The sequence below is a fragment of the Hibiscus syriacus genome, unplaced genomic scaffold, assembly GCF_006381635.1.
Source record: "Hibiscus syriacus cultivar Baekdansim isolate YM2019G1 unplaced genomic scaffold, ASM638163v2 tig00000340_pilon, whole genome shotgun sequence".
NCBI lineage: Eukaryota > Viridiplantae > Streptophyta > Magnoliopsida > Malvales > Malvaceae > Hibiscus > Hibiscus syriacus.
In genome coordinates, this window is record NW_024061783.1 from 1,639,907 (window position 1) to 1,658,433 (window position 18,527).

Below are 18,527 nucleotides of genomic sequence, written 5' to 3' on the forward strand. Positions count from 1 at the left end.
CGTCGCGATCGGCCGTTACAGGTTAAGTTGCGACAGCTATCAGCCGCTATTAGTGTGATTCTGCGTTCACACCGTTAATTCGGACAATATCAATTTCGGACGGCGGCGCTACCGCGAAATAACAACCGCTATAACAGTCGTTCGGCTATTTGAAACCTTTATTTTAATATTTTATTAGTTTCGTTTCTTTCTATGATTTATAGTATCGACTTATTTGATAAGCATCTTTAACACTTTGATCATGAATTTTAATCTGAAATATTTGTCGTCGACAATGAAAACTGAATCTGATCATTCAAAACCGTGTACGTTAAATCCGCTGCATCAAGTTCGAAACCCATCACGAAACCTACTTGTTTGTGAGAAGAAGAAAGAAGAATAAGCATCATAGAAGAAGAAAGAAGCGACGTTAAAGAAGAATGAACAGCATAAAAGAAGAAAGAAAAAGTATTGATGTAGAAGAATAAGCAGCATTATAAGAAGAAAGAAGAAGAAGTGATAGTAGAGAAGGAAAGAGAAGAAGCGGCATGAGAGTAAAGAATGTGGACTGATATTTTTAAAAAGGATAAATTCCGTGTTTAGTACCTAAATTATGAGTTTTGATTTGTTTTAATACGTAAATGTTCAATTCTTTTCAAAAACATACTTAAAGTTTAGTTTTCATTTCATTTTAATATTACACTGTTAAAAAATTAACGTGTTTAACACTTAAACTATCAATTTTAGTCTGTTTTAATACATAAACTTTCAATTTTTTCAAAACTTAACGTTAAATTTTGAACGTGACACTAAAATGAAACAAAAACTAAACTTTTTAACGGCATAATACTAAAATGAAACAAAAAACTAAACTTTAGATATAATTTTAAAAAATTAAAAGTTTAGGTACTAACCGGGCTAAAATTGATAGTGTATGTATTAAACGCATAATTTACCCTTTTTAAAAATATTGAGTTCAAATTGAATTAGATCGACTTTTGTGAAGTTCAAATTTAAGATGAAAAATATTGACTCGATTCGACTCAGAAAAATAATATAATTTTTCTCTATATAGTTAAAGATAATTGTTATAATATGAGTCTCTTCTATAAAAAATTTCAATCATGTCCCTGTTTTACCAAATAAAATAAAATATTTGTATATCATTGTTGGATCGAGTCAAATATGAATTTTTATTTTTAAATTTAGATTAAATTTTAAATAGAAATCTCTCGAAATCTAAACTAAATCAAATTTTAGATAAAAATTCGAATTAATCGAAAACTCGACCGCATCTAATTTATAACAGTCACTATCTATGCTTGAAAGGGTAAATAAATTAAATTTACAGCAAACCACAACAGGGAAATATCTTTTATGTATACGTTTATATCACACATTTTGTTGGTAATTTAGCATTTGAGAGAATTCAACATTGAATTATTAATATTTCTTTAATTGGAACCTTTTATTTATTTATTTATAATTTAACTTTCACATTATTCCTATGATCATACTCTTACTTGAGATTACAATAAGTATTTTTCTTTTTATACTTTTATAAAATTTTAAACAAAAGAAATGAAAACCATTACTTAAAATTCAATTGCATAACTAATAACTTTTGTATATAATATGTTTCAAGTCCTTGTGCTTTTTATATATTTGAAATTTAATATGTCACTTTTATTTAAATTTAAGATTAAATATAATTGCTAATACTGTTATTTTTTTATTAAATTCATATCAATACCAATATCATTTTATTTGGTTACATTACGGTTAAGTTAGTATTTTTTTTTAATGATCTTAATTATACTGACAGTTAAATTTTAAATTTAATCCAAAAATTGAGAGAATTAAATTTCTGAAAATAAAAGTAGGACTAAATTTCAAATGCAAGAGGACAAGAACTAAGAATATATTTTTACCTTTAGTCGATTTAATTCAGTTCTCTTTAGCTAACGAGACATAAAGCTTGCCAGTGTTTGAAACAATGATGGTATATCTTCTCGGATCATTCCATGTATGCCTGCAAAGGAGGGGGAAAAAAGTATACGAAGTATGCAGATAGAAAATCACACATTTGGAGAACCCATGGTCGGAGCTACCGTGCATTTTCTTTTTATAGGATTACGGTAAGTTGGAGTTTTGAAGACCCATAGATTCCGCTAGTTCCCTAGCAGCAAAATTGTCCACTTGTTCCTACATACCACATTTGATTCAATGATTAGTGATGCCTGTATAGAGATAGATCGATGGGAATGTTGAATGCGGTGGTCTCTAAAAATTTCTAAATTTTTATAAAATTTAAATATTTTTATACATTTTCTAATATTAATTTAATTTTTCATTTCTAAAATTTTATAATTTTACACTTTCTAATTTCTTATATAAATTCCTATATTTATATTCGTAGTATAAAATCATACGTCCATCCAATTACATTTATAGGATTAGAGTTTAGTAGAAGTCTTTATACTATACTTAAAAATTCATTTTACGTATAGTATAGGGATTAAAATATTTATTTTTAGAATAACAAAAGTAAAATAAAATTGGTAAAAAGGCATCAGAAGTCATGTACTTTTTTTATAAAAAAAAAAATCAATGTGGCATCGTATTATTTTTTCTCTCAATGTGGCCCTTCAACTCAGAAATAAGTCTAATGTGGTTCTTTGATCAACATTTCTCATCATTGACCATTACGATATTGACGTGACAGTTCACAGTACTGACGTGATAACCATGGTGGTTGATAATGTGAACATGGTAGATGAACTAAATAGGTAACTCAAACATAACAGATGAACTGTCATGTCAATATCGTAAATTGTTACGACAGTATCGTAAATTGTCACGACAATATCGTAAATTACAACATCAACACTGTAGCGATCAAACGATGAAAAATATTGATCAAATGATCATATTAGTTTGTTTTCTGAGTTGAATGGTTACATTAATAAAAAAAAATTAAAAAAAATAATGAGAGCCATATTAATTTTTTTCTTCAAAAAAAATACAGGTACGTTTAATTGCCTTTTTGCAAATAAAATTTTAATAATAATAATAATAATACAAAAACTTCTAGTAGACTCTAACAGCCTAGGCGCGTATACAGCATATTGGCCTAAAGTTGGAAATATGAATGGATCCCTAGAATCAAATGTTCATACTTCATATGTTAATTTCAAAAATGTCGAAAGGCCATACCTGAAGACGATGTAACAAGTACATCAAGAAGAGATGCACGAACACCTGCAATTTTTTTGCCAAATGGGTTATTGTAGAATTTAATCCATCTATGTAACACATTACTCCAAAGAAGAGGTGAAATTGTTCTTACAAGATAGCATAGCAAGATTATTCGAGCTACCGGATATCGCAAAAGAAATCTTGTGGCCCTGACAGATACTGAATCCAGTAATTTTGCAACCTTCTGTAACTGCACGAGGCAGGTCGAAAAAACTAGTCGTAATAAACAAACGGGATGATAAGTTGGTTTTGGGATGTAAGAAGGGGAATACCTGTATGCTTGCAGCAGCCAAATGACGGTGATGCACGGGAAGGGGCCTGCAAGTACTGACTTGATAAGCAAATTTTGAGAATATCAAAAGTAATCACAGCAGTAAATTGAGAGGAAGCAAAATATTCATGCAGGGAAGCTGGGAGTCGATAAGAATGTAGGATGAACAGATGCTAATATCTCTTTTCAGTTTCGTCTCTCTTTAGGGATGGACATTTGATCCGAACTTAGGGATGGTTTATTTTTTCTAAAAATTTGGATTTAGATCAAGTCGGATTTTTGAGGGGATGAGGTTAAATTTGAGTTTAGGGTGAAAAATATCGGACTAGAAAGATGTAAAAGTTTAACATACTCAAGTGCTTTGATTTCAGTGTCTTCCTCCCACACATATGATCCCCGACGAGGAACTCTACTTCTTTCTACTTCGACCTGTTGATTCTAACGGAACATCAAAAGCAAAACAAGGATAAAACATAGCCTGTCTTGCAGCAGAGGAACAACTAGACCTGTGCTTCTTGTAGACTTTTTATTTCCTTCTCGAACTGGAACTCAGCAGCAGCTTTTTCACTAGCCATAGTTTCTAGCTGTGTTTGCTTGTGGTACTGCATGATGGTGTAGCCACAAGAAGTCAGCACAAAGATGTTACAGTAACAAATGAAAAAGTAAACCTCGGTTCTCTATTACCAAAAGGTCAGTTAATTCACGGTAGCGTTTCTCTAGCTCCATATGCTCCTGATAGTAGAAATAACATTCATCAGACAATGGTCGGGTGGACCAAAACATACAACTGAATGTACTATGAACAACTAAACTTTACAAATCTGCATATAGAAAACAACTGAAATAGACTCCATTGCATTTTCAGACTAGCAAGAAAACTTAAGACTTGAGACGCCAACAACGATAACCGAGTGCCACAGGTTCTAGTTCAGGAATTCTAGTATGACTTCAGCGTGGGGACATGCATGGATGTTTTCTACAGCTAAAAATTTGTGGGAAACCCAGCCCATACACTCAAGTACAATGGGCATGAGTACATGGCAACTTTAAGGGAAAAACAACAAAATTAAGTTCTGAATACAGCAAGGACATATTGTTCCCTAATCACTGGAGATACACAACAAGATGCGACGATTTTGATGAGTTGATTGAACCCAAACATCAATAGAACAAAGTCATGTGACTTGGCAGTTGGTATACAGTTAGCTGGAACAGACGAGCAATAAAAGTCAAGGCTCTATTGGTACTAAGTTCAGCAGTCATTATAAACACTTGCAGTTTGTATACACTTATACAGCAACCAAACCATCGATAAAGCCATACTTCATTTCTGATTAGATCATAGATACTGAACAAGGTGCATGCAAACATGTGTTTGAAGTAAGGAAAACAGAGGAATAAATTTGAACATTACTTGGCGTGAATAATGCTCAGCATCTCTCTTCATGGAATCCATTTCAACCCTCAATTTCTGCATTTCAGCCTGCGGCCAGACAAAGAAACCAGAATAATCTTACTATTATTGTACAGAATAAGAAAGAGAAAAACATTCGATACTTGCCTCTAATGAAGAGAGCTTGCTCTCAGCATCTCTTTGACTTCTGCGTGCACGCTCTACTTCCTCCTTCCATGCCTGCATCTATAAAACCATGTATAAGTCATTGCATTAACATTTACTACAGTTGATGCAACAGCTAAAGGCCACATATTATGCCTGTAACTAGATATTAAATGTATTTTGAACTTTAGAGCTTCAAAATGTTCTTAAGACTTAATGACATAAAAACCCACGTCTTAGTAGATTACATTATGCATATCCCATAAGTAGTTACTTCTTATTGCTAGGCTCTGGCCGTACGGAAATGGTCCAGTGACATACACGAGATAGCATTCAGAGTTACATCCTTCATTCATCACATTTACCTGAACCATTTGATTTGCTTCTTCTGGGGACTTCTTTTTTCCTCGATGAGCACGAGCTTCCATCTCTTGCAATTCTTGATTTAGAGTTGCGCATTCAACCTGATATCATATCAGGTAAATTTCAAGAGGGTTTTTACTTCATATTTGGCTCAGTCAAAGAGGTGAACTTTCATATAAATCATTGTTATCCGTCTGTTTCATATACCTCAAGAAGTGCCAGCTTCTGCTCAAGCTCTGCGGCTTTTGCTTTCCTCTCATCTGCAATCCTCTGGACAGCGAAACAAGCAAGAATTTATAATGCTTGTTGGAAATATATAGATAACCAAGTGATACACCTGTGCTGAACAAGGAAGGGGAACCAGCTTTGCTAGAAAAATAGTTGTATTTTTAAATCCAAACTGTAGATTACATATTAACTACAGGACACGGTTGGTCTTTTGATTTAAATGAAAATTAATGACAAAGGAAGATATGATATGATCCAGAAAATGATAAGTCAAAATGCCTTTGAGATAAACTGAATCCCAGGGACAGAGCCAGGATCCCAATTCACAGCTCAAGAGGCAAAGTATAACTTTTTTAAAAGTGGGGGGCAATTTATAATTATCCCATCGCAACAATGTTTCCGTCCCTGCACAATCCTGATTATCAAATTCATTTGGATTGCCTTTTTTTCCACTTCGGAATTTGAAACGCATTCAGATCCATTAATAGATATTCCCATCTTATCCTAGAGAGAGTCATGACAAATAAGATTGTGCTGTACCAGATTACAGATCATTGAAACACCAGAATCCAAGAATTCAGAGTGCAAACATCCAATATATAGTGCAATTACATATTGTATTGCAAAGAAATAAGTGCCAAAAGAGAAATGCTTATCAATAAAAATGAGAATATGTTTACAAATGAAAGGCATTAACTAGAACCAAATAAGATCGACTTAAAAGAGAATGAGGAAGAGACTAATCTAGAAAGGCCAATATTACGTTCAACTCAAAAAATATGTTTGTAAATGAAAATTCTCTGGATAATGATATTTAAAAATCCAAAATTGACACAACTTCACCAAACAGATAACAAATGCAAAGTTTCCACCACATCAAGGCATTATCTAGAACCAACTAACATCCACTTAAAAGAGAATGAGGAAAGGACTAATCTTGAAAGGCCAATATTCCATTTTTAATATGCAGTCAAGCAGAACAAGAATATATGGATGCAAAATAAATTATGATTTTGCCATGGAATCACAAACAAAGAATCCTTGCATTACCTGGATTCTAGCAAGAGCTGTGGATGCCTCAACCGCTCGATGTTCCAATTCCACTTCCCTTTCCATTGCAGCCTGTGCCAAAAATACAGATTATTAGAGTGCAAGATAAAACAAAAGGCAAATAAACTAATGTTCCAAATATGGACCTTTTTAGTAGCATTATGAGCTGCACGTTCTTCTTCTGCTCTCCTTTCTGCAGAAGTCAGCTCCTCGCGTAGAGCCTAACAAAGTAGTATACGAATACATAAGCAAGATTATAATAATCTAATATTTGTTGTGAGTGAATACACATGCACATGCACATGCAAGCAAGAAAGAACTAACTAGTTTACCTGCAGCATCCTTGTCTCTGTCAATTCCCTGTTTCTCATACTAGACTCCATGCTTGCCTGATGGTATACAATAAGAAGTATTCACAAACCACAGATGATCAGAAGGCACAAGTCGAGAGCATATACTGATTGCAAACTGAAAGAGAGATAATGTCTAAATGTAGAGGCTAAGTAAAGAAGCAAACACTGAGCAGGAGAGGGATACAGAGACAGTCATGCATATCACAATTCATAATTTACTTAATAGGTAAACAGCAACTCATGAACGGGCTGATCTTTTGTATCTCTATCATAAGAAACGTATCATTGACAGAAGTAAGTAGCAGGATCTATACCTTTCTATTTAGCTTCTAAAGCTATTAATAGTCAGATATACATAATCCATGGTGAGACGAGTATGGTTGGCTGTTACATTAAACCACATAAATCCACTCAATAAATCAAATAATAGCAAACCCCTATGTATATTTCATGCAACTTGAAAATTGCTGCTGTAATTATTTTAATGGGTATTAAGGTCCGGTAGAACATAAACCACAACTCTATGAGCTACTAAGCAGAGACCGCACTTAACGTAAGTTGGAACAAAGGGGGTTAGAGTAAAACCTGAAGTGATGCCAGATTCCCTTCAGACAATGCAGCTTGTTTCTTAAGTGCATCCATAGAACTGATAAGTGCCTCAATCTCAGAGTTCTTTGATGCCAAAGCCTCAACCATATTTTCCTCAACCTTTGTTACTTCACTCTTAGCTAAAGATAAATCTTTTTGTAGTTGTTTTATGCTATCCTCATAAGATTTACTCAGCCCTCTCTGTCAAGGGACCAATTTAGTTTTAAAACAGTATTCCTTAAAACCCATCCAAGCTTGACTAAACCTTGAAACTATATCCAAAAGGAGAAAGAAGATAGAACGATGCACCTCAGCGGTTAGAAGCTCCTCAAGCTGTGCATTCTCGGATTTGTATTCTTGAAGACGGGATGAAAGTCCAGCACAAACCTTTAAAACAATGTAGAAATTAGTTATAAATTCTAAATTACATTTTTTTAGAGAGAGGGAGAGAGTAGAAATAGTGCCATGTTTAATCTCTGAGCAATTCTTTAGGAGACACCATCATTTATCATCCTACTGACATATCCCTTAAAGTCGGATAGTGAACTAGTCTTTTCCAGATGTCTCAATATCTCTGGGGGGAAAAACAATAAATTCAGAGAGCTTACTCGAGCCAGTCTTGCCTCTTTTGATTGACCTGTTGAATTGGTTGTTTTAAGCAGTCCTTGAGCCTGAACAAGAACTAAAGAACTAGTGAATATAGCTTTTAAAGGGGAGGCACTCGAGAAGATTCAAAGACGTAAACTAGAGTAATTGTCACCTCCGCAAGTTGGTCCTGAACTACCATTGGATGAGTATCGGCATTTTGTTCTCGTGGCTTCTTTTGATTTGCAGGAGTTGCAACTTTAATATCATCTTCTTTTAGTTGAGCTTCAATGTTAACAGGAGAATCAGCAACTAAAGGTTGTGATCTCTCTTGATCAGTCTTTGAAGTAACATCTGCATATTGGGATCCAATATTTTGACCACAATCACCTAAATGATCTTCACTATCAACCTCAGTATCTTTGGCAGATAGAAGGGAAGAAGGGTGATCCACAAGAATGTTCGAAGAATTCTCAATGAGAAGCTTGCCATTTGAAGTTGAACAAGAAGCTTCAGAGCTGCAAACAGTTGCAGAGACTTCTTCCTGATCTGCTTCATGTTTAACTACATCGGTATCCCATGGATCAGGTGAAGGAAATCTAGGGTTATCTTTATCACTGTTGCTATAAAGCTCACTACTTATTTGGACTTTAGATTTAGTACTAGGCTTTTCCTCATTGTTAGAGGAAATAGTACCCTTATCTTTAAAAGGTGTAACATCTAATTCTACTATTTCTGAACTTGTTTCTTCACGAACGGCATCAGTAGTTTTGGGAGATTTATCTGTAGAAAGTCCTTTTTGAGCCTGCAAAGAAGAAAAATATCCAATTAAGTATGTTTTAATGAACATATTTACTTGAAATGAGTACACTTAAAAGCTAATTTGAGGCTCTATATACTTGCAATACCTTTTTCCTTGTCTCTGTCTGTTCTGCTGAAGAACCTTGCACATTAGAAGCATTACAATTAAAACCAGGAAGATATGTGTATATGTCATATGAGTCTCGATGAGAGTGAGATAGAATGAGAGTAGCCATAGAGAGTGAGGATACCTATAATGCGATTCAGAAAAGAAGAAAGTAGATGGTTTTAAAACTTTAGTTTCTCTATTGAACATTTTAACTAACACTGTTGATACTTGATATAACCTCGAATAAGAAATTGCATGTACTAAGACACCAAATCAAAATTTTCAAATTGATATATGCATGCAAATAACCCCTTGATTTGGAATCCTAACCTTGTGGCTGAGAATCAGATTGCTCTTCTGACAGTTCACTAGCAACCAGCTTTGCTCTTTGATCTACAACTTCAAATAAATCTGGAATAGGATGGCAATTTACCTTGTATTATTATCAATCATTAAAAAGGAAATGTGAGCGCCGTTTTTGCTGATGGTTGGCCAGCATTGCCTAGAGTCCAAATATTTTAGAAACTAGCAAGAACATCAAAACCTACCCATAACATAGAGTCCAAACATTCACAATATCTACAGCTATCTATAAGATGCAGGTCTAAATCTAGAGAACAGGTCAAGATGTCTTATCTACTTTTTTCAACTGTGTGATGGCCAGAATAAAATGGCAAGTAAACTGCATATGTTTCTTACTCATAATTTCATAACAAGTAACAACCAAAAAGGAAGCAAAAAGTTTCGATAATTCCAATACTTGTACCACAAGGTAAATACCATCCAGCGATCCTTTTGTTAATACATGTTTCGCTTACACTAATCAAATAACAGTGACCGAATTCTAGTTTACCGTAAATAGATCACTGGCATTTGCATTACAAAGCGTAGCCAATAATAAAGCAAAACTAGAATCCGTTAAACAATCCAAAATCTAATAAAAGCGAATTGCAGACAGGCAACTAGTAATATTTCCTCGAATAAATAAGCATGCCACAGTACATCATCATATTTCTAGAGTAAGCTTAACTGTTTTTCACTATTCACTTCAAAATATGATATTCGCCAAACACAAAAATCGGATGTGGATCTCATTAAAAAAAATAACTACAATCTTCTTGCGCTTTAGTTTATGCCCAACTAATCACCAGCAAATACACGTAATTTCAAAATTTTAAGAAATAAAACTATGCTAAGCTACGTAATCCATTCAAAACACCCATTTAATCCGACGACATTGTGATTTAATGGTTCTAAGCTTTAGATAAAACGTTCAAAATTAGATTAAATTTTAAATCCGAGAAAATTAAAAAGAACAAACGAAATGTAGATTGAAACAAATTGAAGGAGAAGAGTTCACACCTTCGGCGACTTTGAACCACGAAGCCATTAGTTGTGAATCTGTAAAGAAAACGTGCAGTTAGAGATGGATCCACGGAGCGTCCATGCACCGGAAAATAAGATCCAGACGACGACGGTGCAATTTGGCTAGCAATAATGAAAAGGTAACGAACTCGTTCTCTGCTAAGATCAAGATCACGGTGGGCTCTTTCTTTCTTTTAACAAAATGAAAATATTATTCGAATGACACATTTTTAATATTACATTGCAATATAATATATTTAATTTTCGTAGGGCATAAATTATATAATGCATATGAAATATATAAAAACAATAATATGTTATAAACATAAAAATAAATCAATCTAAGTTTTACTCTCAAATATCAAATATACACACGAATTTCACAGATAATTCAACTTTGAATGAATCTAATTCAAATATATTTATAGCTTAATTCATATCAAATAAGGTTCAGTTAATAAATAAAATAAATAAATATATAGAACCATAAAATGACTTCAGTGGTTACATGGAGAGTTGTCCTCCCTAAATGTCATGGGTTTAAATAATTGCATTACGGTGTGCATTTGTTGTCAACGGATAAAAAATCCTAAATAGATATGTATGGTGTTGTTGATGTTGATAAAATAACTGCAAAACGAAGCGTTAACACTTAACACCGACTGAAAAATTTAAATAATAATTAAACGAGAATAATAATTATGATGAACCCCTACTTTAGAAGTAAATTTGTCCAAATGTGCGTACAATGAACAAACACTCCCTACAATTAGCACAATTTCTCTAAGATGTCAAAGACACATACTTACATGAATCGATTGATCGAATGTTGATAATGAGACATATAAAAATTTTATCTCACTACATTCAACAAAGTATAGACAGAACAACCCTTTATAAATTCATTCAAATGTATATTTCTTTCAAATATGAGATAAAAGCTTTTCCCCTTTAAGTATTAGTAACATATAAATTAAAAATTAAATAATGAAATTAATTTTATAATCTATTTTATAAAAATTCTCTCTCTTCTAAATAAGGTATTGATTTCAAGTTTTGCAATTTAGAGGACTTATAGGGATTAAGCCTAGTAATTTGGTTTTCTTTCCAATGTACCGTTTTGACTGGTAACAAACGACGTCGTGTGCTTCTCATGCATAATAATATTCTATTGAATACACAAGCACCAGAAAACCAAAACTATTTTCCGCAGCACCAGCGGTCGACGGAAGCTGCTCGCGTCCCCGCCTCCCAGAAAAAAAAGTAAAATAAAATGCAAAACTAAACCGCACCGCCGCCAGAAGCCAACGCTGAACGAGATGATCAAACGGTTGAGGTGGATTTATCCCCCGTCACCTCCCTCGATTTCACCTGCTCCCAGCTCCGCGATCTCGACTCGGTGGAATTGCCGCAAATCTCACCGAGTTGGACCTGATTACGAACCGCTTAACGAGTTTGGACCCTCGGATTGTGAATCTCGTTCATCTCAAAAAGCTCTCGTTTCGACAGAATCTCTTCAACGATGCTGCTATCGAGCCGTTCTCCAACTGGGACTCGTTATCCGGTCTTGAGGTTATCTCATTCATTTTCTTCAATTTAATTGGGATTTTTAAAAAAAAAAATTGTGTGTGTGAAATTTATGTACCTCTTGTGAATTTAGATTTTTTTATGCACACTTTTACGTTTGGATGAACTAATTACGTTTGAGTGTCAGTTTTATTTTAATTATTTACTTGTTTTTAATGAAATGTTTGTAATTATTCTTTTACAGTTTGCTTTAGTTTTTTTTAATCAGTTTTCTGGAAACAGAAGGTAAATAAAAATGAAAGAATAAGAGCCTAGTGAAGAAGCTTGGGTTTGTTTCCCTTTTTGTGCAGGAGTTAATACTTGGGGATAATAAACTGACGAAAATACAAGATGTTGGTATATTCAAAAAGCTCTTGATTTTTGATGTTTCTTTCAATGCAATCACTTCGCTGCAAGGACTTTCGGAGGCCTCCAGCACAATCAAGAAACTCTATGTCTCCAAAAATGAAGTTACTAAGATGGAGGAGATTGGCCACTTGCATGAGTTACAAATTCTTGAACTTGGTTCGAACAGGCTACGGGTTAGTACTTCAATTTACTTGAATAAGGTTCCTTATGTAAATAATGTGAAACAATCATCTATTGTGTGTGGCAGGTAGATTTAATTTTTTTGTTGCATGGTATAATCTTTCTGTTAATTTTGGTTTCAGTGTTGGAGTAAAGGATAAAGTTTGTTAGTTATCTACTTATTAGTAATTTTAGGAGCATGGTCTAATCTGTGAATTGCTTTCTTGGATCGTGACATATTAGGTAATGGAAAATTTGCAAAATTTCACGAAGTTACAAGAACTTTGGCCGGAAAGGAATCGAATCAAAGTGATAAACCTTTGTGGGCTTAGTTGCATCAAGAAGATTAGCTTTCAAAGTAACCGATTAACTTCTATGAGAGGGTTGGAGGTATGGCAATTTAAAATGTAGGTTCTCATAAAGATTTATGTATTTCATAACATTTGGTTGAGGTTTTTCTTTTGGATCTTTTGTTTTCAAGGAATGCATTGCCCTAGAAGAAATATACCTGAGCCACAATGGTATTTCAAAAATGGAAGGCCTATCAAAATTGGTCAACCTACGGGTATTAGATGTTTCAACAAATAAGCTAACATCAGTTGTTGACATTCAAAACTTAACAATGTATTTCCCCCTTCTCTCTCTGGATCTAGGAATCTTATCCCATCATAAGTTGTTGAATAATTTTTGTCTGCTGGTTGGAAGGCTTATGGCTCAATGACAACAAAATAGAATCACTTGATGGCTTAGCTGAGGCTGTTTCTGGTTCGAGAGAAAAGCTCACCACTATCTACCTTGAAAACAATCCATGTGTATGGTTCACAACTTGCGATCCTTAAAGCCTACAGCTTTTGTTGTTTTTTAATGATTGCAGCATCCTTATGATTCAAATGTTTTCTTGTGGCTAATTGGTTGGTTACCTTGATATGTTTGGTTCTCTATATGGTTCAAAGTTGTCATTGGAACATGATTCATTCTTAATCTGTATGCTATGGAGCTCTGTTTCTTGTCGTGTTTCCCTGATTTCTTATACATAATCTTTTTCTCGATTATGTTTCCTAATTTAATATTTGGTTGAAAACACTAATTACTTACAGGATATGCCTTTAGTGCGTGCTGTATCGTCACTTCTATCTAAACTTAGCGAAGTTCAATGAAGTCTATACCATCATCCTTAACTTGGCTTATTGCATTCAGTTTAGCTATAGAGTTTTACTGATATTAATGTCTTTTATGTGCGCACTTGGTGATCAATTTTGTTGACTTTTCTTAATATCCTCTACTGGCTTAGTATTCATTCTTTTATCCTAATCTTCTCATATGTGATCAACCTTTTTCATTGCAGGCAAAGTCTCCTAACTACAATGTTACCTTGAAACAAATTTTCCCCAATATTCAGCAAATTGATTCTGAAGTATTTGCTTAGAAGTTTTGGAGGTTCTGAACTGTTTTAGTTATAAATCCAGTCATGCGAGTAGTGTGTTAATTGTAACATCTCTTCCGAATCTCGTCGGATGGAGTTGCCGAGTTTGCATATTTTGCTGGAGGAAAACACGGTTCCGAAAGTGATCCCTAATTCAAAGGGGATTAGTGTCATCATGAGATGTTGATTTGTTAATCAATTTTTAAAAAATCTAAATTTCTTGAATTGTAACCTCCTTTTAGCCTTTTTTTAATGAATATGTTTAAGCTCTTCATCTAATGAGAATGTAGATTCCTGAAAGTTCACATAAGTTGCATGATCAAGCATCTTCATTAGTGAAGGATTGTTAACGTATCGTTTATACTTGTTAACCACGTTTTACTCGTTGTTTACGCAGAAATCCCACCCTTATTAAGGCATGGGAACATTGTACTAAAATTACTTGTAATTCCAACAGTCGTAGACACGTCTTAAATTGAGTTCGAAACAGATAAAAACAAATTTTCTTAATTTGTGTTTGAAACAAGTTTTGTAAATCAAATAAGTAAAAAATTCCCGACTCAACCATTATGATTCCTTTATGTATTTTTCAAGAGAGTTAAATTAATATCCCTCTATATATTTTTCAATTATTCTCTTACCTGACCAACAAAATGAGAAAAAATATCACTAGTGTTGAATCGGAGGTAATTTTTTATCTCAAAATTTGGGTTAGATTCGGGACACACAGGGTGAAAGCCTTTAAATTTTGGGTCAGGGTCAAGACAGCAAAAAAACCAACCCATCCCGCCACAAGGCAATCCCCAAAATAATAACTCATAAGCGCACCAACGATTTAACCATGCATGCATTTACCGATATAGAACATGAAAATGCAAGTTCCATGGGTGGATGATAAGATGTGTAATTTTAGCATGGCATAACAGAAATATGATCATTTAGAGTCTATAAGGTACAATAAAACAACATTCCACATACTGAAGAAATAAAGCAAATATCTCACCCAAGATAGCCAGGGGTTAAGATTTCACTCAGCAAGAAACATGTCCAAGTTAACGAGAAACAGAGCCATGTGTATCAACGTCCTCTTTCAAAACCGATACGAGATCTATTAGAGCCTCCTCCTTCATAGCCATCTCTCATGGAAGAGCCTGCGCTTGCTTTCATTGTCCCTCCGGAACCCACTTTGTCCATTGCTTTCTTGCCCTTCTTGACCTCCGTCAAGAACTGATCAAGACCAAATGGATCAGCTTCTTCAACTTCCTTCTCAAACTCAAGTGGCTTGTCTCTTGGACCACTCTTCTCAGAACTGCCAGTAAACGCCTTGTCTGGTTTGAACCTCTCGGTTTTCATTAACTTCTCTAATTGCTCATCTGCACCACCATACATGTCTGAATCCATGTCTTTCTTTGGCTTGTAGAGTGTCGACAGAGTAGGTTGTGCTGTGAATAGACCTTTGTCGTAAATGTTGTATTGATCATCTGTTGCAAATCCAGAATCCATTCCTTTCTCCTGGTTGAATAACCTCTGATCATACATTACTTCACCACCTCTTCCAGCACCAGTAGAAGCCATACCGAGAGCAACTTTTTCACTAATATCTCTATCTCTATCTCTCGTAATCTTACTCTTTTTACCCATGGCAGCATCTTTGGCCTCCAGCCTTCTCTCTCTCTCCCTTTCTCTACGACGCTCTTCACGTATTTTTTCCCTCTGCAACCGCTCCTCCCTTTCTTCCTTTGACTCCTTTGGCATGTCCCTTTCTCTTTCTCGTTCTCTTTCCCTCACTGGCTCATAATCCATTCTTGAATCAGTATCCATAGCACTTCTGTCAGACGACATTGGAACAGCAGCTGATGGTGCTACAGTCCCAGTTCTCTCGGAACGGGCTTTAGCAGCTAAAGCTCGCAACTCCTGCTCCTTCCTTTCCTTCTCCTTCATCATCATCTCTTTCTGCACCTTTGATCTCATTGCCACAGCTTCTCTAGCCTTCTGCTCTGCAACATACAAAGCCTCAGACAGCTTTGCAAAGTTATCATTAATCTGAACCTCTTGTAAACCTCTTCCATCAGCAGCAAGACGCTTATCCAGTGGAATTGTATACCCTTTCGGATTCTTCCAGTTTGAAATACAAGGTGGAATTTTCCAATCCTGTTGATCCTTCACGGTAACAGGCCGTGGAGGAGAATGCATCACTGGCACTGGTGGAGAACCTGAAGCCTTAGGAACCCTCTTATGCTTAAACTTGGGAGGCTCAAGAGGATCAACAGGCATCTCCACCATTCTAATTATCCTCTCCTTAGCACCAGAATTAAAGGCAGCCGATTGCTGTGAAGGCTTATACTTGATATACTTTGAATCCGAAGATTGTTTCGGAACATTCTTTGGCTGTGCAGCACTCAATCTCACATTTACAATCTTCTCTAAAGCAGCCTTAGTTTCTTGCATCGTTTCATCAATCTCTTTCTGCATCTCCTCCTCTTCCTCTCCCTCCTCACCATCCTCTTCCTCATTCCTCAAAATCTTCGGAATCAAATCCTTATGCTGCGAATAAACAATCTTCTTCGCATTCTCATTCTGCTTCACAATCGCATCGTAAGCCAAATTCCCATGTGCATCAACAGTCACAGGAAGAATCTTCGATCCAGGTTTTGCCCCTTTCGCCCTTCCCATATCAAGAGGGTATTGGGCGATATGAATCTCAGGGAAAGCACCTCCATCCCCGAAGTCTTCAACTTTTCTAGGAACAAATCCGGCACGCTTCAAGTAAAGCGGTACGGGCTTCGCCTTTATGGCCATGGATTTCTCTTCCTCCGTCATATTGCTAAACCGTTGTTTAAACCACGGATCGTTCGCGTGGTCATAATACGTCGACGTTGCATTTTTCGCTTCAGGTAAGAGCTCCTTCAAAGCCGCCATGGCGGATCCAAATCTACAAGGTCTCTTAATATCAAAAAAACCCTAATTAAGCGAAACGAAAACCCTAATCTTTCTTAAATGAATTATTTAGCAAGCCAATAACAAAAAAATAAGAAGAGGATCAATACCAGGAAAAGCTCACGAGTCGACCGGTCTGACGATCCTGATAGGAATCGAGCTGAGCAGCAGCTAGCTCTATCGATAGTCGGCTGTAGAAAGGGAAATTCTGGTAGGGTTATGATTGGGGGCTCAAGCTCGCAAATATATATACAAGGGGGATGAAATATCCGAAGAAGATACAAAGGCTTAAACCGGTGCGTTTTAAAGGTGATAGTAATATTAAAATACGACTTTAGCTTAAATACATCATTGAATTTTAAAATGCTTTAATTTTCAAAAACTAACTTTTTACTAACGTTAATTTAGTAATAAATTGTTCTCCATCGTCGGTAAAATTGATATTCAAATATTCGTATATTATTATTATTATTATTATATAAAAATTTATAAAATTTATTTAAAAACGATAAAAATATAATTAAAAGTTTGACATAATAATATTTAATCCATTTTGATGTTTATTCGATGAGATATTTTTTTAATATAATTAAATAAATTTTTCGATTTCTAATATGATTATAAAAAATGATAAAAAAATTATATATTTTTAATGATATCTAAAAATGAATGAAAAATATCTAATTTAACGAAGATGATGATTAAATAAAATAAAAATAATACATTTTATGGCAATATGCATCAACACCTTGTCGACGTCAAAATATGATTTATCTGATTATTAATGGATTAGTGGATCAAATATAAAACTAAAATTTATTGTTATAATTACATCAATTTATAATGCAATGTCAGTTTTATAAAAAACAATAATAATTTAAACGTAATTTCCCTTAAAATTATTTTTATTTTCTTAGAAAATAAAAAATGTTAAAAAATATATTTAATTAGAAAATTATTTCTAAAAATAAGGAAAATTGATGAAAATATTAAAACATAAATAAGATGTTTCAAAATCTTCATTAAAATTATTTTGAAAATTTTAAAAATAGAAAACATATGATCTAGATTTTTAACTTAATTTACATGAGTTTAAATTTTTCTAACAACAAGTTTTTTATTTTATTGTATTTGAAACCCTCAAACTTTTGTAAAAAATCAATATAGCCCCTGAATATTTTTCACACTCAATGTGATCCTTAAATTGAATTTTTTAATAATTTAATTTTATTGTATTTTTATATTAAATGTATTGAATATCTTAAACAATTATTTATATTTAAAATTAAATAATTTTTCACTTTAAAAAAATAACTAAGTCCTCAAAACTTTTTAAAAAGATCAATTAGACATATCACTTAGCTAAAAATCAATTAAACTCATCTATTACTTCATAATTCATTGTGTATTGTCATATCAATATTGTAGATTGACATGTAAGCATCGTGATGATCAATGTTTGATTTTGTTGGTCAAAGGATTAAAATGATTATTTTCTCAACTTAAGGATCACAATAAGTATAAAAAAAGTTCAAGGGTTACACTAAGTTTTTCCCAGAAGTTTG

General features: G+C 34.1%; 2 protein-coding genes and 1 pseudogene across 3 annotated transcripts; 1 reads left to right on the forward strand and 2 right to left on the reverse strand.

The window, feature by feature from the left end:
- Positions 1–1,976: 1,976 nt before the first annotated feature.
- LOC120201768 (golgin candidate 1-like) lies at positions 1,977–10,628 on the reverse strand. Its single transcript, XM_039202309.1, has 21 exons — positions 10,506–10,628; positions 9,474–9,554; positions 9,142–9,176; positions 8,409–9,038; positions 8,257–8,319; positions 7,958–8,035; positions 7,646–7,849; positions 7,040–7,096; positions 6,854–6,928; positions 6,708–6,779; positions 5,637–5,699; positions 5,432–5,530; positions 5,070–5,147; positions 4,923–4,991; positions 4,193–4,240; positions 4,015–4,110; positions 3,861–3,937; positions 3,510–3,555; positions 3,329–3,427; positions 3,196–3,240; positions 1,977–2,184 (listed from the first exon to the last, which is right to left on the reverse strand). Exons 1-21 carry the CDS (start codon positions 10,531–10,533, stop codon positions 2,113–2,115), a joined length of 2,115 nt encoding a protein of 704 aa, XP_039058240.1. The 5' UTR covers positions 10,534–10,628; the 3' UTR covers positions 1,977–2,112.
- A 1,153-nt stretch (positions 10,629–11,781) lies between these two features.
- Positions 11,782–14,148, forward strand: LOC120201777 (annotated as a pseudogene).
- Positions 14,149–14,894: 746 nt separating this feature from the next.
- LOC120201788 (SNW/SKI-interacting protein A-like) lies at positions 14,895–17,199 on the reverse strand. 2 transcript variants are annotated; one of them, XM_039202334.1, is made up of 2 exons: positions 17,073–17,199; positions 14,895–16,957 (listed from the first exon to the last, which is right to left on the reverse strand). In XM_039202334.1, the coding sequence occupies exon 2, from the start codon at positions 16,942–16,944 to the stop codon at positions 15,103–15,105; it is 1,842 nt and encodes a 613-aa protein (XP_039058265.1). In that variant the 5' UTR covers positions 16,945–16,957; positions 17,073–17,199; the 3' UTR covers positions 14,895–15,102. The 2 variants fall into 2 exon arrangements, with proteins under 2 accessions (XP_039058265.1, XP_039058258.1); XM_039202327.1 differs by having other exon boundaries at positions 14,895–16,968.
- Between the last annotated feature and the right edge of the window lie 1,328 nt (positions 17,200–18,527).

Coding starts and splice junctions, on each gene's coding strand:
- LOC120201768 (XM_039202309.1), bottom strand. CDS start 10,533: ATGGCTTCGTGGTTCAAAGTCGCCGAAG. Junction 8,036..8,256: donor AAGAGGCAAGACTGGCTCGA/GTAAGCTCTCTG, acceptor ATTGTTTTAAAG/GTTTGTGCTGGACTTTCATC. Junction 6,929..7,039: donor CAGAGACAAGGATGCTGCAG/GTAAACTAGTTA, acceptor CTACTTTGTTAG/GCTCTACGCGAGGAGCTGAC.
- LOC120201788 (XM_039202334.1), bottom strand. CDS start 16,944: ATGGCGGCTTTGAAGGAGCTCTTACCTGAAGCGAAAAATGCAACGTCG.